The sequence below is a fragment of the Nyctibius grandis genome, chromosome 2 (assembly GCF_013368605.1).
Source record: "Nyctibius grandis isolate bNycGra1 chromosome 2, bNycGra1.pri, whole genome shotgun sequence".
NCBI lineage: Eukaryota > Metazoa > Chordata > Aves > Nyctibiiformes > Nyctibiidae > Nyctibius > Nyctibius grandis.
The window spans coordinates 105,493,706-105,516,311 of NC_090659.1; the positions used below are offsets into that span (position 1 = coordinate 105,493,706).

At 41.8% G+C, this 22,606-nt stretch overlaps 1 protein-coding gene across 2 annotated transcripts in view; it reads left to right on the plus strand.

Annotated features, from left to right (window-relative positions):
* MIPEP (mitochondrial intermediate peptidase) overlaps positions 1 to 22,606 on the plus strand; it is a 97,863-nt gene that overhangs the window by 47,929 nt on the left and 27,328 nt on the right. For both annotated transcript variants that reach the window (XM_068422194.1, XM_068422203.1), the window contains exons 14-16: positions 972 to 1,081; positions 12,813 to 12,887; positions 17,112 to 17,231. In XM_068422194.1, the coding sequence (XP_068278295.1) occupies positions 972 to 1,081; positions 12,813 to 12,887; positions 17,112 to 17,231 (305 nt within the window). The remainder of the gene's footprint in view (positions 1 to 971; positions 1,082 to 12,812; positions 12,888 to 17,111; positions 17,232 to 22,606) is intronic.

Below are 22,606 nucleotides of genomic sequence, written 5' to 3' on the forward strand. Positions count from 1 at the left end.
CCCAATTTAGGAGGTAAAAAACAGTGCGGGAAATGCTATTTATACTAAAGAGCAGTATTGGTCTGAAAACACTGAGTATAAACAGGTTATGAATTCAGATTAAAAATTAGAGAAAGATTTGTAAAGATCAGACGAGTCATTTGAAAAAAGAGTCTTCAAGAAAGAATAGTAGAAACAAAAACTGTACTTACATTTAAGACTAGTTTTGAGTGTTGACATTGTCTCTAGCAGACAGGGATAGAGGTGATGACCCAGTGGGTCCGTTATTAAAGCAACAACTTTGTACATCCCTAACTTTAATATAGAAATTAGAAATGCAACTTTGATTTGGTGATGTGTTATACTTCTTAATAACTTCCATTGTGTAAGGTACTGATAAAATTAGAGTAAATAAGGGTTTTGGGAAAGTGCTTTTTGAAAATACTAACTGCTAAGATATTACCTCATTGCACTTATTTGGAACATGTCTTCAATCTGCAAGAGTGTTCCTTGGATGAATGACTTGGTATTATAAAGCGAGGTTAATATAAAGCATAAGTAAGCTCAGCAAACAGATGGAAGCTAAAAATTGTAACTGTGAATGGGATTAAGACAGAGTTTTATTTACATTGTAGTTTGATTTAGGTTTAGGACACTTAAATAGATTTGGTGTTTCATGTAGGGCCAGTTTGGCTGCAGTCTGGTTTAGTTTAAAAAGGGTGTGATCCAGAGCTTTATAAGGTGCCTCACACAGCTGTTCAAATATTTTGTTTTACTTTGTGATTTATAGTAAAATGTGTAGGATTATAATGAAGCTTTTCTGGCAACATGTACAATAATGCTATGGAAATAAAATATTGACTTAATAAATGAAAGAACATTAAAGTTCACCAAAAGTCCAAACTGAAAGTTGCAAAACGTTTTGGGAAGAGTTAACTATTTGTGTAAATGAAAATAGCAAATGCTAAGGTGTACAATTATTCTACCTCTAGGAACCAGATGTCCTACTGATTTTGCTGAAGTTCCCTCAATTCTGATGGAGTACTTTGCGAATGACTATCGAGTGGTTAACCAGTTTGCAAGGCATTATAAAACGGGACAGGTAGGTAAAATTAATATGTAAAATATTGAAAATAGGAATAAATATATTCAGGAAAAGAATCACATTTTTATATGTTATTAATAATGTTTAAAGTAGAAATAAACAATGAATAGAAATTATTTTAATATTATAATTTCAGTTATTTAGAAAAAATGTTAATATTCACATTGCAGAAAAGATAAATGTAATCTGTAAAAGAATACCAGATCCTTATATCCAGGGTTCCAATTACATATTGAAAACTTTTAACCTTTTTTTCCTCCAAAGGTTGTGTAATTTCTATGCTACACAAACTTAGTGTAGTAGGTGAACAGCTTCTATGTGAGTCAAGTTATGTGGAATGCTTTAATTACAGGTAAATTATGAAAAAAATAGTGATTTATCATTGAGCTGTCTAAAGTCTGTCTTAAAATAAAGCTCAGGTACCAAATCATTGAAATAAATTGAAATGATCTGCAGTGTTTAAAAACTCCTATTTTTAGCACAGTGTAGAGTAGTGATTGAAATATTTGGTGATGAAAAGTGTGTTCCTTTATTTAGGATTAGGATTGGTTAGATTCTGGCAGTCATGAGTCTCTGCATTAAAACTGATCCCTTTTTTGCATAAAGCTATTCTGTGCCAGTCTACTGCAAGGATCTACTTTCTATGGGAAATTTAGGAAACAGTGCTCTTTGGAACGAGGTAACTTTCAGTGGTCGCTTTAATGCATGGCAGCAGAACATGATTTATATTTGTACAGCCATATCAAAAATACAAACCAGTAAACAATAACCAAAGATCTTTGCCTAGTGCTTTTGATAGAGGCAAGTTTCTGTGTACTCAAATGTGATGGCTGAAGAACAGACTACCCATCAATGCAAAACCAAGAAAGCCTCTGAAGTTGTGTAGTGTTACACTTCGCTGAAGCTTTTTATCCAATACGAAGCATTCAGTATTTCAGTATTATGAAAGTGGAATTATGTTTGCCTCCATTGAACAGTTAGAAGAATGCGTTGCTTAACTTCTATTTTAATAGATACTCTCTGAGAAATTTCCTATGTAAATCTGCCTTTTTTTTTTTCTTTTTTTTTAACAGAGCAATCATTTCTGCAGAATTGATTGCACTAAGAAAGTCTCCTTGAAACCTGGGAGTTTAAAGTACTCGGTTCAGGAGTGTTCATCATAAAGGGATCTGAGGGCCCAATATGCAGAGCTGACCCCCATCATAGGGAGGTCTGCAGCCTGCCTGGAGCCCGAATCAGGGGTATCACCAGGCAACTCGCCAACCTGGTGAAGGCCACAGACTACTACCCCCTGCTGATCTTCCAGACAGGTGGGGAAGAAGCTGCATTCCGTAGTCTGAAGGGGATGAAGAAAGACTACAAGGCCCTAGGACGGTTGGTGAAAGAGTCTGGGGCACAAGTTGTTTTCTCCTCCCTCCTTCCATTTTCAGGTGATGATGTGGGATGGAATAGTAGGATTCTCTCTATTAACGCCTGGCTACGAGACTGGTGCTACAGGCAGGGCTTTGGGTTCTTTGATAATGGCTAGTTTTATAAGACAACAGGCGTGACAGTGATACATGGGAAAGGTTTATGTCATAGGGGCAAAAGGGTTCTGGGACAGGAATTAGCAGGGCTCATTCGGAGAGCTTTAAACTAGATTCGAAGGGGGATGGGGTAGTAGCTGGGCTTGCACCACTGGGGCAACGCTCTAGTGTTGAGGTAGACCAGGAGGCCTCCCATCCCCCTGGGGTGAAATCGGTGTGCTCAGCTCGCTCCCTGAAATGCCTGTACACCAATGCACGCAGCATGGGGAATAAACAGGAGGAGTTAGAAATCCGTGTTCGGTCGGGGGGCTATGATCTAGTGGCAATTACAGAGACTTGGTGGGATGCCTCACATGACTGGAATGTGGTCATGGATGGCTATGTCCTGTTCAGGAAAGACAGGCCGCTAAGGAGAGGTGGTGGAGTTGCTCTTTATGTGAGTGAGCAGCTAGAATGTATTGAGTTCTGTCCAGGGGCGGATCAGGAGCGAGTTGAGAGTTTGTGGATGCGAATTAAGGGGCAGGCTGGCAGGGGTGATACTGTTGTGGGTGTCTATTACAGGCCACCGGATCAGGATGAGGAGGGTAATGAGGCCTTCTACAGGCAGCTGAGAGCAGTCTCTCAATTACAGGGCCTGGTTGTTGAGGGGGATTTCAACTACCCTGATATTTGCTGGGAGGCCTACTCAGCCAGCCATCCTCAGTCCAGGAAGTTCCTCCAGTGCATTGATGATAACTTTCTGATGCAAATGGTGGATGAGGCAACTAGGAGAGGAGCGCTGCTGGATCTTATCCTCACTAACAAGGAGGGTCTGGTTGAAGAGGTGAAGGTTGAGGGCAGCCTTGGTTGTAGTGACCATGAGATGGTAGAGTTCAGGATCTCATGTGGCAGGAACAGAATAGCTAGCAGAATCACAACCCTGGACTTCAGGAGGGCCAACTTTGGCCTTTTCAAGCAATTGCTAGGGGAAATCCCATGGGACAGAGTACTAGAAGGTAAGGGAGCCCAAGATAGTTGGTTAGCATTCAAGGACTGCTTCTTCCGAGCTCAAGATCAGAGCATCCCAACAGGTAGGAAGTCAAGGAAGGGTACCAGGAGACCTGCATGGTTGAACAGGGAACTGCTGGGCAAACTCAAGTGGAAGAAGAGGGTGTACAGATCGTGGAAGGAGGGGCTGGCCACTTGGGAGGAATATAAGTCTGTTGTCAGAGGATGTAGGGAGGCAACTAGGAAAGCTAAGGCCTCCTTAGAATTAAACCTTGCAAGAGAGGTCAAGGACAACAGAAAGGGCTTCTTCAAATACATTGCAGGTAAAGCCAACACTAGAGGCAATGTAGGCCCACTGATGAATGAGGTGGGGGCCCTGGAGACAGAGGATAAAAAGAAGGCGGAGTTACTGAATGCCTTCTTTGCCTCTGTCTATACTGTTGGAGGCTGTCCTGAGGAACCCCGGACCCCTGAGGCCTCAGAAGAAGTCAGGATAGAGGAGGAATCTGTCTTGGTTGTTGAGGGCTGGGTCAGGGACCAATTAAGCAACCTGGACATCCATAAATCCATGGGCCCTGATGGGATGCACCCGCGGGTGCTGAGGGAGCTGGCGGAAGTCATTGCTAGGCCACTCTCCATCATCTTTGCTAAGTCGTGGGCAACGGGAGAGGTGCCTGAGGACTGGAGGAAAGCGAATGTCACTCCAGTCTTCAAAAAGGGCAAGAAGGAGGACCCGGGTAACTATAGACCGGTCAGCCTCACCTCCATCCCCGGAAAGGTAATGGAACAACTTGTTCTTGGTGCTGTCTCTAGGCACATCAAGGATAGGGGGATCATTAGGGGCACTCAGCATGGCTTCACCAAGGGGAAGTCATGCTCAACCAACTTGATACCCTTTTATGAGGATGTTACCCGGTGGATAGATGATGGTAAAGCTGTGGATGTGGTCTATCTCGATTTCAGTAAAGCGTTTGACACGGTCTCCCACAGCATCCTCGCAGCTAAACTGGGGAAGTGTGGTCTGGATGATCGGGTAGTGAGGTGGATTGTGAACTGGCTGAAGGAAAGAAGCCAGAGAGTGGTGGTCAATGGGACAGAGTCCAGTTGGAGGTCTGTGTCTAGCAGAGTCCCGCAAGGGTCAGTTCTGGGACCAGTTCTATTCAATATATTCATTAATGACTTGGATGAGGGATTAGAGTGCACTGTCAGCAAGTTCGCTGATGACACAAAACTGGGAGGAGTGGCTGATGTGCCGGAAGGCTGCACAGCCTTTCAGAGGGACCTGGACAGGCTGGAGAGTTGGGCGGGGAGAAATTTAATGAAATATAACAAGGGCAAGTGTAGAGTCCTGCATCTGGGCAAGAACAACCCCATGTACCAGTACAAGTTGGGGGCCGAGCTGTTGGAGAGCAGCGTAGGGGAAAGGGACCTGGGGGTCCTAGTGGACAGCAGGATGACCATGAGCCAGCAGTGTGCCCTTGTGGCCAAGAAGGCCAATGGCATCCTGGGCTGTATTAGAAGGGGTGTGGTCAGCAGGTCGAGAGAGGTTCTCCTCCCCCTCTACTCTGCCCTGGTGAGGCCGCATTTGGAGTATTGTGTCCAGTTCTGGGCCCCTCAGTTCAAGAAGGACAGGGAACTGCTAGAGAGAGTCCAGCGCAGAGCCACGAAGATGATTAAGGGAGTGGAACATCTCCCTTATGAGGAGAGGCTGAGGGAGCTGGGTCTCTTTAGCTTAGAGAAGAGGAGACTGAGGGGTGACCTCATTAATGTTTATAAATATGGAAAGGGCAAGTATCATGAGGATGGAGCCAGGCTCTTCTCAGTGACATCCCTTGGCAGGACAAAGGGCAATGGGTGCAAGCTGGAACACAGGAGGTTCCGCTTAAATATGAGGAAAAACCTCTTTACGGTGAGGGTGACCGAACACTGGAACAGGCTGCCCAGAGAGGTTGTGGAGTCTCCTTCTCTGGAGACATTCAAAACCCGCCTGGACGCGTTCCTGTGTGATATGGTCTAGGCAATCCTGCCCCGGCAGGGGGATTGGACTAGATGATCTTTCGAGGTCCCTTCCAGTCCCTAACATTCTGTGATTCTGTGATTCTGTGATCATTTATATGTTTGAGTCCACATACCGAAATACTGCTTTCTAGTGTTCTCTATAAAGTTCATGTAGTATTTAAACATTGTGGAGTTAATGTGATTGCATATGAGTTCAGAGAATGAGCTTGACTAAAACATCTGAAAGATATTTTGGAACATTATTTATGGCTTTGTATTTTCAAAATGGCTTAACAAATCTAAACCATGTTTAGTTGCAGTGCAAAAGCTGAGAACCAGATGCTGTGTCCCATTTGGCATTTCCATAAACTTCTTCTGTTTATTGGTGGTGAAATCTTGCCCTTTCAGAGAGCAACTGAGAGAAGTTTAATGTAGAAATTCAGTCTTGAAGGGGGCAAGAATGGATTATGCTGGAAGATGAGAAAAAGAGCTTGAAACTGCTGTGTGGATTTTGAGGGCTTTAGATGGCTTCCTTTTGATTGCTTTTTTTAAAATTTAGAATGTATTTTTAAGCTATTATCCAACATATATAAATCTGCTTTTGCTTATGTTCGTTCATCTAAGCGAGTTTTAAGAATCTGATATCAGATTTCTGTATCTGTCATTTAAATACAAATAGATTGAAGTAATCTTTTCTGTTCTTGAAATTTAGTGATTGTTACAGCAATTACTTTTGTTTGTTGTGTATATGTTACAAAGTAGTTTGAATAGAAAATCCCAGCTCTCTTACATTTACAACTTCACAAAAATCCTTTTGGGGCTTTTATTTTCTGTGCTTGTTCCCTGACTATTTTTTTTAGTCTGCGAATAAAATTTGAATCAGCATTTTCCTTTCCAGTTTTTTAGCTATTTGAAAGAAAAATGAGTCTACTTTACCCCCTTTTCAAGGGAAAGTAAGGAAGGTGGGTGACACAGTTAAAATGTGACATTCGTAAAACCACTTCATCCGAACGTTGTTCCATATGAAAATTTCCATTAAGTTTCTTCTTATGAATAAAGAGACTGAGCTTTTCTGTATGAGAAGGATCTTTCCTGCAACAGCTACACCAACATAGCTCTGCTGGACGTTGACAGAAGGGGGGTTTTTTACTGGCCTAGCTTGTTGAGGAGGCAGTGCAGGTAATTTGAAAAAGCATCCTTTCAGCATTGCTGCATCTATGCTGTAGTCTTTGCATGTAAATTTTAGGTGGTGTCATTTTTAACACTCCCGCTGAACATGATTACGTCATAAAAACTTGGTAGCATAGTCTCACCTTAAGATTGCCCTTGCCATAGAATCATAGAATCATTTTGGTTGGAAAAGACCTTTAAGATCATCAAGTCCAACCGTTAACCTAACACTGCCAAGTCCACCACTAAACCATGTCCCTAAGCACCACATCTACATGTAAAAAGCCGATTGTAGAAGGACTGGTCCTGAGGATCCTCACTTAGGATCAATGTTTATGGAGAGGAGAGGAAGGAGGTGTTGTTTTGATTATTAAATCGTATGAACTGTTGAAAACTGTTTTTTAGTAGCATTGCAGAAAAAAGATTTGGTAGGCAGGCTTTCAAAGATGAGAGTGCATTATGCCTATAGATGTGGATTGTGAGGATCTGGTCCAAAATATCTTGAAGTCTGTAAAAGGCTTGTCTGTCTTCTGTGCATTTTGGATGGTTGTGCTGTTGAATACTGAGGAGTGAAAAAAGCTTGCAAGCTCTTCTGGCAAAAGGAGCAAGTCTTGTGAATTTAGTTCAAAAAACTCACCAGCACAAAAATATTTGTTCCAAGAAAGCAGCAAGCCTAGTTTTCCTTTCATCTTAGAGATAACTCAAAACAGAAAATCCTTGAGGGGAAAAAAAAAGGTATATAGAGGACTGTGTGTTAATTAGTTACTAAAGTTGAATTACTCAGGTAAGCTCCTGAAGTCAAGCCATACCAAAATGAGGTCCTAACAGTGCTTAAGCAGACAATCTGGTGCATGTGTGCCATTCTGTATCACTGTGTGTGTTTGTTTAATTTCGTTTGTTAAGTGCACAGATATGTCGTATGTCTGTCAAGCTAAATCATTTTGAGCTTATGTGTCTTTGGAGGCTCTCTTTAACAAAGGCCAGTATTTCAGCTGTTCAAATTTGAACGGACTTCGTTTTTTCACAGAGATGGAATTACAAAGGCGGTATTGTATTAGCATGATTACAAGAGTAAGCCCACAGATAGTAAACGGTCGTAATGTGTCACGGTTACTACACAGTAGTAAGGAGTTAAGTGTGCTTTGGGACACAGGGAATTCTATTCTTTTAGCCACCTGGCAAACATGCTGAAAAATTCATGCCAAGATCTTAAAGTTACTTAATGTAGAAGGATGGAAAAGTGGAACCTGAAGTAAAGCATGTAGCGCTTAAATTTAAAAAATGGAATGGTTATTCAATTAACATAGTTTTAGCCAAAGCTCTGTGCAGTCTTTCTTTTAGAAGGAGGATGACAGCTTGATTCTGGTTTTATCGAGAGCTCATCTTTCAGGATAAGTAAAATAATCATGCTGATGCATTTTTTCTTCACTCAGCTGCTTATTAAGGGGCTGTATGAGATTGTAATGGAGCAAGGAGAAGTAGTTTCTATTGCCTGAAACAGTACATCTTCCTCAGTACATTCAAGACCTCAGCATATCTGTCTGCCTGACATTCACAGAAACAGACTTTGGAGAGGAGTGGTGATCTTTGAAAAATGCTCTGGAGTCTAATTTTAGGTCCCTGAAATCTTGACTTTTAAAATCCCAAGGGTGCTTTGGGAAAAATAAGTGATCTCCTTTTTATCATTCTTTGAATTAATCTAATGTTGGCAATGTTTTTCTGGTGCCAAATTCTGCTTGGCTTCTGAATTACGATCACAACATAATCTTTGAGCCAGATCAGTAGCACTGATAGATTTAAACAAAAGAACATTTATGCCTTTCTCCCATGCCTTTTTGTCAATAGGTATTGTCATAAGAATGATTTGTAATTTCCTCTTGATTTTAATCTGCTCAAAACAGTAGAGCTTGATCTTCAGGGCACAGTAGATCTACCTTTTTTGTTTGATATTCATATGGCTGCAAAAAAGATAAACATGAGCCAGCAGTGTGGCCAGGTGGCCAAGAAGGCCAATGGCATCCTGGCCTCTTATTAGGAATAGTGTAGCCAGCCGGTCTAGGGAAGCGATTGTCCCTCTGTGCTTGGCACTGGTGAGGCCTCACCTTGAATACTGTGTCCACTTCTGGGCCCGGCACTTCAAGAAAGATGTTGAGGTGTTGGAGCGAGTCCAGAGGAGGGTGACCAAGCTGGTGAAGGGTCTGGAGGGTCTGACCTACGAGGAGCGGCTGAGGGAGCTGGGGTTGTTTAGCCTGGAGAAGAGGAGGCTCCGAGGTGACCTTATTGCAGTCTACAACTACCTGAAGGGAGGTTGTAGTGAAGTGGGAGTCGGCCTCTTCTCCCTGGCAACTAGTGATAGGACAAGAGGACATAGCCTCAAGCTTCACCAGGGGAGGTTCAGGTTGGACATTAGGAAGAATTTCTTTTCAGAAAGGGTCATTAGACATTGGAATGGGCTGCCCATGGAGGTGGTGGAGTTACCATCTCTGGATGTGTTTAAGAAAAGACTGGACATAGCACTTAGTGCCATGGTCTAGTTGACATGGTGGTGTCAGGGCAACGGTTGGACTTGATGATCCCAGAGGTCTCTTCCAACCTGATTGATTCTGTGATTCTGTTCTGTGCCTCCCCTCAGGAGTTCAATTTAGAATACAATAGATGCTTGTAGCAGAACATAAGAAAGAAACGGGTGAATGCAGAGGCTGCCTTTTCAGCAGTCTTCTCTGGCTTGAGGTCAGCTATTTGCAGTACAGTCAAAAGAAGGCAAGACTCTCTTGGGTGGAGAGTCTGTAAAAAATGCTTAGCTCTGAACTGAGAATTAGACCTGCTTCAGTTGTCTCTTGAGCAGGGCTGGGTGTGACCAGCTTTCTCAGGGAGCGTACAAAGTCTGTCCACATCGCCGAACCTTGCTGCTCTGTGCCCCAGTGAACTGCAAACTTGGATTTCCCAATTCAGTTGAGGATCTGTGAGACTGTGGTTTACCAAAATGCCAATTAGAAAAATCTTAGTGCCTTTTGTTCTATTTATTTTGTGTGCCAGCTGAAATCCTGTGTGCTTAGCTTCCTCTTAGCATCATTTAATATAGCCGATATATAAAATTGAAAATCATAGAATCATAAAATTGTTTCAGTTGGGAGGGACCTTAAAGATCATCTAGTTCCAACCCCCCTGACACGGGCAGGGACACCTTCCACTAGAGCAGGTTGTTCAAAGCCTCATCCAATCTGGCCTTGAACGCTGCCAGGGAGGGGGCATCCACAACTTCTCTGGGCAACCTGTTCCACTGTCTCACCACCCTCACAGTAAATACTTTCTTCCTAATATCTAATCTAAATCTACCCTCTTTCAGTTTAAAACCATTACCCCTCGTCCTGTCGCTCCATGCCCTTGTAAAAAGTCCCTCTCCCGCTTTCCTGTAGGCCCCCTTCAGGTACTGGAAGGCTGCTAGAAGGTCTCCCCGGAGCCTTCTCTTCTCCAGGCTGAAGAGCCCCAACTCTCTCAGCCTGTCTTCATAGGAGAGGTGCTCCAGCCCTCTGATCATCTTCGTGGCCCTCCTCTGGACTTGCTCCAACAGCTCCATGTCCTTCTTATGTTGGGGCCCCCAGAGCTGGACACAGTACTGCAGGTGGGGTCTCACAAGAGTGGAGTAAAGGGGCAGAATCACCTCCCTTGACCTGCTGGCCACACTGCTTTTGATGCAGCCCAGGATACAGTTGGCCTTCTGGGCTGCGAGAGCACATTGCCAGCTCATGTTGAGCTTCTCGTCAACCATCACCCCCAAGTCCTTCTCCTCAGGGCTGCTCTCAATCCATTCTCCATCCAGCCTGTATTTGTGCTTGGGATTGCCGACCCACATGCGGGACCTTGCACTTGGCCTCGTTGAACTTCATGCGGTTCGCCCAGGCCCAGCTCTCAAGCCTGTCAAGGTCCCTCTGCATGGTGAATCCATTATGTTGAAAGAACTGGTTTGAACCTACTGGTAGGAGTGCTCTTGGCTTTAACACTCTTGAATTATAACTGTGTAAAATATGCATATGTGCTGTTGCCAAGCTTTTGGATGTTCAACTTTTTTAACACTGACAAATTACAATTTAAGAATTCTCATCCAGTTTTCTCATACTTTACTGTATCCAAATACAGGTGCCACTAGAAGAAATCAGTTTTCTTCAGTTCTATACTGTACTACTTCATTAGGAAATGAAAGCCTCCAAAAAGCTGCCAAAACTTGATGATAGGTTTGGTGCTTAATAACAAAATCTGTTCAAAATTCTATAGGTTTCCTTACACAAGGGTTTTTTGCATGACAACTGAAACTATGTTATTTCAAACTCACGTGTGCTTTAGTTCCAGGATGAAAAGTCATTGAAGTGCATGCCTCACTCTGTGTAAGAGGATGAGACAGGGGATGTTCAGAGAGCCAGGAGAAAAGTTGTCCAACCAAAATACTTTTTACCATTTGTAATTTTTTTCTACCTTGCTTCTGGCCGTAATAACTTTTCTACATAATTAAGTAGTATTTTGAACAATACTAAATCCAGTATGGAACCTCAAGGTAGCCAGCTAACATCTTTACTACAATGGATAACTGCCCGTTTACTCTTACTCTAGTAGTCCAAAATCATCATATGATTTGAACAGTATTTTTGTATTTGGGAAGGATAAATACTGGCCTAACAAGGATATAGTGTAGGACAGACTTCATGTTCATTCGTTCTTTTTTCTGTGTTGAAATTTAGCAGCTGTGCACATTTATGACAGGCAAAATAGCGAGTGTTGTTCTACCCCATTCTTGACCCAGCTAACATATGTCTTGGAGAAGAGGTTACAAGCCTTGGCAAGCTACTGCATAAACCAGCTGTGCAACGAGAGTTTTTCTTATCTGCTTTAACTTCCAGATTCCACAGAGTTAATTGATAACATTTTCCTCACTTACGTGTAACTTTTCTGGAGTTGGGTTTTTATTCTGTGAACATTAAAACTGTTTGTCTTGAAGTCATGTCATTTGCACAGAATCTAAACATACGTCTCTGCCATCAGGATCTGTAGACTTTCATGTATTATTTCTTAAACACTTCAGCACACTGTAAAAATGTAGGTACGCTTCTAGAATTCAGTGTAATACCAAACATCTGTATTACATTGTACAACTTGTAGTAGCTTTCTTAATATTTTAGCAAGAACCCAGTTATTTTAATCATACTTAATATGTTTGGTTAATAAAACTGCTAGCAAAAAGAAGAATATACTTACTAGGAAGAACATCTATTGGAAAGCTTCAGGAATCAGTGGAAGAAGCGTAAGCTGAAGCATTCATATACCGATATTCTTAAAAATCTGGCTTTGAAAAGTCTTTGGATGTACTTGCAGATGTCTAGATAGAAAGTCAAAAAGAGTTTGCTTAATGACCTGAAAAATGTCTCTGACTTTCAGCCTGTGGTGGCATGGATAATTTTATTGCCATAGATGTGGAATAAATTCAGCTTTCTTAAAAATTTCAAAGGGTAGATATTTATTGTTCAGTATGCCCAAACATTTTTATGTAGGTTAGGGTAGAAGTCCTGATGCTGTCCCAGTTATGTTAGGAAACCCCGCCAGCTCAATGAGAGTTATGTGGGTCTCCATGTAAATCTAAGTGAACTATGCTCAAAGAGCAACAGGAGAATCCGTTATAATATCTGCTTTTGAAGATTAGTCAGGATGACCTGGGAGGACTTTAACTGCCCCATCTGTTCTTTATTTCTAAAGGTAGTCATAATACTTTTAACAGACATGTAAGGGAACATAGGATCAATTTATGGAAAAACAAACACTGAGACACGTGATTTCTTGATGCTATGTAAATTACTGCCAATATCTAATTGCCCATTTAATGCTTTGTTAGCAAATTGAGATCTCCTTTCCTCAATGCAAAGCACTTCAATAGTTTTTATTACCACCAGGAGTCGTGGGGTTTTTTTTGTGTCTTCAGCCTTTTCTAGTAGTAAGCGTACTATTTACAAATATGCAACAATTCTAAACATGTTCTGACTTCTTTTTTTTTTTTATTCTAGCCACTACCAAAAAACATGGTGTCAAGACTATGCGAGTCCAAAAAGATGTGTGCTGCAGCTGATATGCAACTCCAGGTATGTTCTTTGCATTCTAGTCTCTACTCTCTATCCAGAACTTACAGAACATATTTTAATCTTATAATTTTACCAAATTTTTATTTTAATGTAGACATATTATCTAACTTTATGCAAATTTGTGAAAATTAGTTGTTTTTTATATTAATTTTCATGTTTGTTTTTGTGAATGTATTCTGTGCTGTCTACTTAATGTCTAAATCTGTAGGAAAATACTGTGGAAACCACAGCTTTTGAAAATAGTTGGATTATCAGAATTTAATATTGAGTTCTTAAATGAACAGAATTATTTAAGGAGAACTTGCAGTAGAGGAAGTATTGTGTACCTTTGGATCATTAAAGTGTAGCAGGACTTAGAGATATGGGCCACCTTAATAAAATCAAACCAGATGATTTATTTACTAGAATATGATTTGAGCTCCTTGTCTTCTGCAGCTCCAGTATGAAAGTGGCAACTTGTTACTGCCATCAGATTGATGGCTGAGCTATAAGGCTGTAAGACTTCTCTCTCACAGCGTTAGGATCAGTAATTAAATTCATAAACCTTCATTTTCTGTGGGTAGATGTGATTAATCTGTCATTCCCATAAACAAACTATCAGTGTTGCTTTTCTTCAAAGGAAGTAAAGGAAATTAGGGTTCTATCTAAAATGGGTATTTAGATTTTTTCAGTCGTGCAGCAGGAGTTCTCAGATGTGAACAGGAGCACTAGCATCCAGCCAAGTCTTTTTACAGTGGGAGTTTGGCTGCATTTAGTAGGCTGCAAGCTTCTGCTGTGTGATTTTTGTGATTTTGTTTTCTTCTTTGTTTTGCCTTAAGCCAGAAGCATGTAATTTTTCTTTTTACAGTTGACCTAGTATATTAGGTGAGATAACTCTGCTAATAAAGGCTAGTCATTATTTTTGAGATGTGGAAAGAAACAAATTTAAAGATCAAATCTTTGTAATTCTTCACTTTGAAAAGTGACCACATTATTGCAACCCTGTCTACAAACATGAGTTGTGCTGGTTAACTGAAGTTGATTTAAAAGAAAAACTTAGTTAAATATTTGCAGTTTGCTCTGTGCAGTTATTTATAGTGATTTAAAACTAATCAGAATACTGGAGTGCGGACCTGTAAATGTATACATGTCAGTTACATTAATCAAAACCAGACTTAACACTGTTTTCAGTGCATACATATATTTCTCATTGCTTAAACTTAATGGATTTTTTAAATTGTGCTTTCAGTGCAGCGCTGGCTGTCAGTGGCCAGTGTTGGCTGTTCAGGAGGTATGAACAAGGAGGGTGCTACCTGTGGCTATACCTCTGTGACATGAAAATAACTGCACCCTCTCTGCAGGACTGATTTTGAAATGTGCACTCCTGGCTGCAGGACTGATTTTGAAATGTGCACTCCTGGCTCTGAAAGGTTCTCATATAGAGATAGCTGAGAATCCAGAAAGAATGTGGGCAAGAGTATAATTAATTCATATAGGATATTTTTGGGGAAAAAAACAATTCTGGATTGAAATAAAATTCATACTGAGAATGCTTAGTGGTGGACCTCTATTCATGAAGTCCACCAACACAGAATAATTTGCCAGTGTACAGACTAGTGACCACCAAAGTGACGATCAAGTGCTTTCACATGCACCCATTCTTTTCTGGTGTGTCCGTAACAGCTATATATAGATCTGACAGATTTCCTTCCAACTTTTAATATGTATTTGCTATAATCTTGACAAGGTTTGAGACCGAATTGACAGTGTGGGGGCTAACTGGGTTTGGATACCAAGAACACTTAAGTCATAGATACATTAACAAGTGAAGTGGCCTCCCTGTCCTGTGGCAGGGGGAGATGGCATGCTCTAGCAGTAAGTCAAGGAGGGGTCATTGCATCGGTCCCGTGGGGTGGGCTGTGCAATCCACCCTGCCTCTGTTGGCCTTCAGCAGCTCCTGGGGTCTTTGTAGGGTCTGTCCCAGAGTGACTCTAAATCCCATAGCTTTAGAACTGGGGAGAGAACACCCACTTTTGGTGGGCTCAGATTCCTGCAGATGCCTAATGATTAACTGGGGATGGCAATGATGCAGTGATTAAGCAGACTGCTTGCCCTCAAATTACTCTTGTGTAACTTAACATTCAACCAGTCTCAACCTGTGCCAATTGACCACAATGCCACACTGAATAATATTATTCATTTCCTACTTTCAGCACCATGTTTATGGAGATTCCAAATATAATGCCCGCAGAAGTATGTACTCATTTCAAAGAGACTGGCTGGCAGAGCCATTCCATTTATTCAGAAAAAATGTCCCAGAGAAGTTGATTGCATGGCAAATATAAAGTTCACAAATTCCTTTGTAGAAGCGTGTATTGTTACTTGTGCAGATTTAAAAGTATAATAATTCACTGAAGAAAAACATATGTTTCAATCTGCATACGCCAAAGTATGTATTTACTACTAATGTATATACCTGAAAAAACTGTGAATGACGACTCTAATACCTTTACTTCAGCCTTTGCAAAGAGTATATTCTATATTGACGACTAGATGCTACGTAAGCCACATTTGACCTTCAGAAGAAAGAAAAATGCTTACAAACTTTCCAGCAGTGGGGAGGATGCCTAAAGGTTCTTTTGTGGTCTCTTTAGAAAATAAGTCTATTGACATGTGAAAATAAGAAATGATGCTGTTTTTTCATCATAACTAGAATACCTCTGCATTTTCTTCCAACTCAGGTAATCAGTTACTCAAGAGGAAAGATAGGAGAATCCATACACCTTCCCATAAGGCTTTTGCCATGCAGATTAAGTCCCAGAGTCTTTGCAGTCAGTAGTAACTTCACTGGAAAATGTGTAACTGTTTCCATATTAATAACTGGAGCAAGTTGCCCAGAGAGGTGGTAGATGCCCCATCCCTGGAAACATTCAAGGTCAGGTTGGACGGGGCTCTGAGCAACCTGATCTAGTTGAAGATGTCTGTGCTCACTGTAGGGTGGGTTGGACTCGATGACCTTTAAAGGTCCCTTCCAACCCAAACTATTCTATGATTCTCTGCTAATACCATTAAGCAGACAAGGAGCTAGAAAGAACTGGAATCAAGTGAAACTAGTAGATACCAAAGTCAGTGCAAAATAGAGAGTCAGTATGAAGATAGATAACTATTTGATGGCCTTTTTATATTTTTAGGTCTTTTGGGAAATGTGTTTTACTGAAATTAGAAATCATCTTCTAGCTACTGCTTAATATTAAGTGTTAGCATGCTTCTCGGCAGTATCACCTAAAATTCTGTGGTCCTGGGATGTGTCTCCTTTTCCCATTTCAAAGGCCTGTGTAAACACACAGAACTATGGTTTGTAGATGGGAATGCTTATGGATATAAAGTTCATCCAAGTTTATTTTCAGGGATGGATTTTTTTCTTTTTAACTATGCTGTCCAGGTGGCCTGGCTCATAGCTTCTTCCCACGCTTTACATGTGCCAGGATCTTTGTCTTTTTATTGGTGCTGCTTTCCTGATCTCCAAACACCTCAGTGATTTAGTCATGTGTCTGTGTTCTGCCGTAGTTCACATGCTTCTGCACAAAAATTGCCTATGAACCAGCTCTTACCTGTGGTAAAGCACCCTCCTAGCATAGTGTGATCTCAGGCTAAGCTTACACTGCAGCAATTTATTGCTGTGACTGCCAGCTAAAACAAAGGAAGCATCTACCTTAGTGCTACACTGTTCGAGTGCTCTAGCAGAAACTCAGGGGCATCAGCAGCTCCATGTGCAGCTTCTGCTCTTCACAGCCTGGGCTGTAACTTGCCCCTGCAGGTGTGGTGTGTTCTTATGGCTGCATGCACGCAGCTTGGAATAGCTTATTTTGCTGTGTCCACTTAAATAACTTCTAAGTCTTTTTATTAAATCTGTTTTAAAATATTCTTTTTGAAAAGGGGAATCACTGGAGAGCTTTAGGGACAGGTCTTAATTTTATTTTAAAATGCAGGCGATTTAGTACTGCCAGTGTTCTCAGTGACCTAAACACGGATTTATGATAGGTCATGATGGTGGTGGTTGGTGTACTTCAAAAACCTGTTTCTCTCCTTGTATATTATACTAAAAATAGAAGATTTACAAAACCACATATAAACTCTTCCCTCTCCCTATTTTCTCTCTGTCTCACATTCTTTTCTATTTGTCTTTTCTCTTTGTCAAATGGCAATGCCATGTGCCAAAGACAAACGTGTATTTTATCTCTTCAGGTATTTTATGCTGCCTTGGACCAAATCTACCATGGGAAACATCCTCTAAAAAAGTCAACCACAGAAATTTTAAAGGAAACACAGGAGAAAGTTTATGGATTGCCATATGTACCTAATACAGTAAGCAGGAACATACTGACTGTATAAGTTATACCTTTTCTTTGATATCATATTAATACCCCTATCTCTTCCTGTCCCTTGCCCCGTACACTCACATGCTTATTGTTGTTATGCTGAAAGAGTTTTCTTTCTTTCAGCCACTTTATCCAGTGAGTAAGGTATTGGATATTTTCAGCTAAAAATAAAAATATAATTAATGTACATGTTTTTGTACAGGTATAGTCTTGTCATGCTGAACTTAATTACTTTTTCTTTTATTTTCCTATTAAGGAAGGCACTGGAAACAATACATTGGAAAGAGAGTTTATTCTGGCTTTGCAAAAGACTTTGTAAAAGGCAACAAAGTACTGTGCTGCATGTTGGTGTTTGTATACTGTCAGTGTCAGCATGTGAGAGCAAGTCAGTGTGAAGTAGGACTTGGAAGTGAGTTTTTCTCCCTGTACCACTGTGACCTTTGGCACATCACTTATCCTTTCATGTGGTATCTGAAAGTGTTAAAGCCTTGAGTTCTACTGAGCTATGTAATTTTGGTCTTCATCATGACTAATTGTGCATTTGTTCTGTACTCCATGTGACATCCAAAGGCGCAGTTTACATCGATGATAGTCGTGGGATTTCCTGGGCTGTCTGGAGCTGAATTCCCAGCCAGAGCATGGCCTGAATCACTGTTTGACACTTTGGTCAGAATACCCAGATCCTTTCTCCGCTTTCTGCTTCTCAGGAAATGTACTTTTCTCCTTAGCAAAAATGTGACTTTTGTTCTCTGAGAAGGGTATTAGGAGATCCATGCTTCAGCCCTTTCCTCATTGAAACTGTACTGTCTCTGCTGGCCTGGCAAAGCCAGAGAAGTGGAAGCAAAATGTCTTCAGAGTATGATGTCTGACTTCTTAGTGTATTTATAAGTGTTGTTTTACATCGTTCCTCTGCAGGTATTAGTTATCCAGTGAGTGGAACAGTTCCCTGCTTTGAAAGCTAGCCTGCGTTTTTTGTTCCATTTAAAGTATTTTTTTATTTAGCTGTTACCTGCAAAAGAGTGTAACATCTTGTAATGAGCATAGCCTCAATATGAAGAGGGACAGCAAGTTTTTGCCTGGAACTTTTATCCCAGCAAAATGTACTGTGAACTTTTGAATTGTCAGAAAGTCTATGTTCTTTACATTTATTGAATGTAGAATTAGTGTGTCTAGTCAAGAACTGGAATACAATTTAAACTTCAGTAAAACTTAGTGAAAAATTACATTAGAAAAACATAAGCACTCTGTAGAGTAATTAATGTTTGTAATCTGGCTTGCTGTCCTTTGCTGTTCTTTCTTCTGAACTTAAGATATATTTTCAGTTTAATTTGTAGTCCAGATAAAAAAAGAAATGTCTTGAAAGTAAAAGAATTTTTTTGAAGTGAAGAGAGTATATTCCTTCCTTTCATTTAATTTCAGAGCTAGACATTGAAATATAGTAAGAGAGACCAGCTTTTATTTTCATCTGTCATTTCGCTAGGTACATATATGGCTGGCAGAGAAAACAAAGTATTTTGATTATTTGAATTTTATCTGCTCACTATAGGTTTAGATTCAATTATGAATTGCTAAGTCAGGCTTATATGTCTTAAGTTAGTGGTGTTGGGTAAAAGTAATTCTTCCTTAGTGAAGATCTTAACTGCATTCGTGTGATTTTCTGTAGTAGCATTGTCTGTCAGGGCTGCACAAGCATCCGTTATTATCTCTTCCTGAGAAACCTTAATTCCCTCTTACTGCTCTGGACAGGCAAGTAAACTTAGTGAATATCCTCTGAATGTGCCTGGGCTTCAATCTCATTGTGCAGACAACTTTCTGAAGTAAAGCCATAGCAGGTATCTTCAGCACACAGAATCACACAGAATCAATCAGGTTGGAAGAAAGCTCTGGGATCATCAAGTCCAACCATTGCCCTGACACCACCATGTCAACTAGACCATGGCAGATGCATTTCTGTCTTTCTGAGGCATAGCTCAGATAAGAGGACAATTTGTATGCGTCTTCGTGTTATAGTACTTTCAAAATGAGGCACATACACTACGCCTAATAAGTGATGTTGCTGTACCTATGTGGTGATACCTATTTTAAGGTAAACCAAAGCATCATCTTCAGGAAATACTGTGTCTTATGTGCATACAGTAGGAGGGGTAGTGGGAAGAAAATCCTGTTGAAGTCTGTATTTGCCATTCAGATAGGTTTTACAGGCATTGGGGCAGTTGGCGCTGCATGCAGTAGTATTTACATTGGCTGCGTTGAGACAGAGGGTTGCAGAAGCTCATGCCACGTGCAAGGCAGAGAGGAAGGATGGAGTGGACTGTAGACAGAAGCACAGAGAAGCAGCACTCCACAGGACTTTTGTTTTCCTGAAGAATGCAGGAATCTCGATTTCTGGCTGGCTATTGCTTATCTGTTCAAAAGTACACAGGGTTTGCTGCTGGCTCCTGGAGGATGAAATTCCACTGGGATTTCTTTGCTCTATTACTGAATCCAGAAGCTGACCACTGTCAGGCAGGGGGCAAGGAAACGTATCTGTTTGCCTGTTTTTGTAGTGTCTCGCGGTTTTGTTGCCAGTGGAGATCTGTGTTACTGAGCTGGGAAAATGAATAGAAATTTTGCACGGGCTGCATCCTTCAGTCCTTGTGATGCCTTTAAAAAGCAATCGGTCTTCCTTTTGACTCTTCTAAGAAAGCAAGATAAACCAAATAATAACGACCACACATTTTCCTGCCATTTCTTCTTGAATGTACTTTGTGTCAAAATCTGTGCGCTCTGGGGAATTCAGTACTCTGGTTCTGCTCAAAACTTATCTTCAAATGGTAGCTTATTTCTCATCTCTTGAGAAGCCAAGAGAGGCCTGCCTTGCAATTGATAACACTGTCTGCTTTTAGAGGATCTCTCCTGGTCTCCTCTACCTTTGTCTCCAGGATGCCCAGAGAGACTTTTTTAAAAAGTATCAGGTGACCCTTTGATCAGCCTGAGACGTGTTCAAAGTTCCTCCCCATAATCTGTTGCTTAGTCCCCTACCTGTCCCCCAAGTTCAGACTTGAAAACTACTTCCCTTTGAGACAGTCATCAAAACTTAATGATATGCCATTGTTAGTCCTGTGCCAAGCATAATAATTCCTCTCTCCTGCTGTGCGTTTTGGTTCAGTATGGTAACAAAAAATGAGACACAAGGTAAACAGGCTCTGCATTGATAGTAGAGATTGCAGTCTCCTGCAGTTACAGGAAAGAGCTCCCAATAATGAAGTGGTTTTACAGTAAGCACCAGCTGCCCAACTCATCATACCTGAGTTTTCTTTGTGAAAAATTGAATTAGTTTGAATTATTGATTCTTGTTTTCAAAAAATACTATGGATTTACGTATTAATTGTCTGTCTGTCATAGTAACCTTCCTTCATTCTAATCTGGAAGTTTGGTGGGGGATGCTGATTTGACTTGTGACTATCACAGAATCACAGAATCAACCAGGTTGGAAGAGACCTCAGGGATCATCGAGTCCAACCGTTGCCCTGACACACCCTGTCAACTAGACCATGGCACTAAGTGCCATGTCCAGTCTTTTCTTAAACACATCCAGAGATGGTGACTCCACCACCTCCCTGGGCAGTCCATTCCAATGTCTAATAACCCTTTCTGAGAAGAAATGCTTCCTAATGTCCAACCTGAACCTCCCCTGGCGAAGCTTGAGGCTGTGTCCTCTTGTCCTATCACTAGCTGCCCGGGAGAAGAGGCCAACTCCCACTTCACTACAACCTCCCTTCAGGTAGTTGTAGACTGCGATAAGGTCACCTCGGAGCCTCCTCTTCTCCAGGCTAAACAACCCCAGCTCCCTCAGCCGCTCCTCGTAGGTCAGACCCTCCAGACCCTTCACCAGCTTGGTCACCCTCCTCTGGACTCGCTCCAACACCTCAACATCTTTCTTGAAGTGCGGGGCCCAGAACTGGACACAGTATTCAAGGTGCGGCCTCACCAGTGCCGAGTAGAGAGGGACGATCACTTCCCTAGACCGGCTGGCTACACTATTCCTAAGAGAGGCCAGGATGCCATTGGCCACCTGGGCACACTGCTGGCTCATGTTTAGCTGGCTGTCGATCAGCACCCCCAGGTCTCTTTCCACCGGGCCGCTTTCTAACCACTCTTCCCCCAGCCTGTAGCGCTGCATGGGGTTGTTGTGGCTGAAGTGTAAGACCCGGCACTTGTTCTTGTTGAACCTCATGCCGTTGGTCTCGGCCCATCTATCTAACCTGTCCAAATCCCTCTGTAGGGCTTTCCTACTCTCCAGCAGATCGACACTCCCACCCAGCTCAGTGTCATCTGCAAATTTGCAGAGGGGGCGCTCAGTCCCTACATCTAGATCATCTATAAAGATATTGAACAGCACCGGCCCCAGAACTGAGCCCTGGGGAACACCACTAGTGACCGGCCGCCAGTTGGACTTTGCCCCATTCACCACCACTCTCTGGGCTCGGCCATCCAGCCAGTTTTTAACCCATCGAAGAGTCCACCCATCCAAGCCCCGGGCAGCCAGTTTGTCTAGGAGGATGCTGTGGGAGACAGTGTCGAATGCCTTACTGAAGTCTAGATAGACTACATCCACAGCCCTGCCCTCATCTACTAAGCCTGTCACTTTGTCATAGAAGGAGACCAGGTTGGTCAAGCAGGACCTGCCTTTCATAAATCCATGTTGGCTGGCCCCAATGCCCCGATTGTCCTGCATGTGCCGTGTAATGGCACTCAGGATGATCTGTTCCATCACCTTGCCTGGCACCAAGGTCAGGCTGACAGGCCTATAGTTCCCTGGATCATCCTTCCGACCCTTCTTGTAGATGGGCGTTACATTTGCTAATTTCCAGTCAGCTGGAACTTCTCCAGTTAACCAGGACTGCCAGTAGATAATAGAGAGTGGTTTGGCAAGTTCATTTGCCAGTTCCTTCATTACTCTGGGGTGAATCCCATCCGGGCCCATAGCCTTGTGGGTGTCCAACTGGCACAGCAGGTCACTAACCGTCTCCTCCTGGATTACGGGAGGTTCACACAGCCCCCCGTCCCTAACTTCAGGCTCTGGGGGCCGAGTGTATGAGGGAGTGTGATTTTGAAGCGTGAGGCACAGTGAATCTGGGTTCTGTTTTAGATCACTGCCAAGTAGTCCATTTTGCATTTTTAAAAATTACATGGCCTTCATAAGCTTTTCTTCCAGAAGAAAAAAGAATTTCTTGTGTGGTACTTGAATACAAAGTGCAATGTTGGAATTAACCCACACACATCATTATAATTACACTTGATAGGAGGGAGCATGTTGCTATGTAGGGAGCCTTTTGATATTTTTTGGAACACTAAATAATTTGCTATATACCTTTTTGC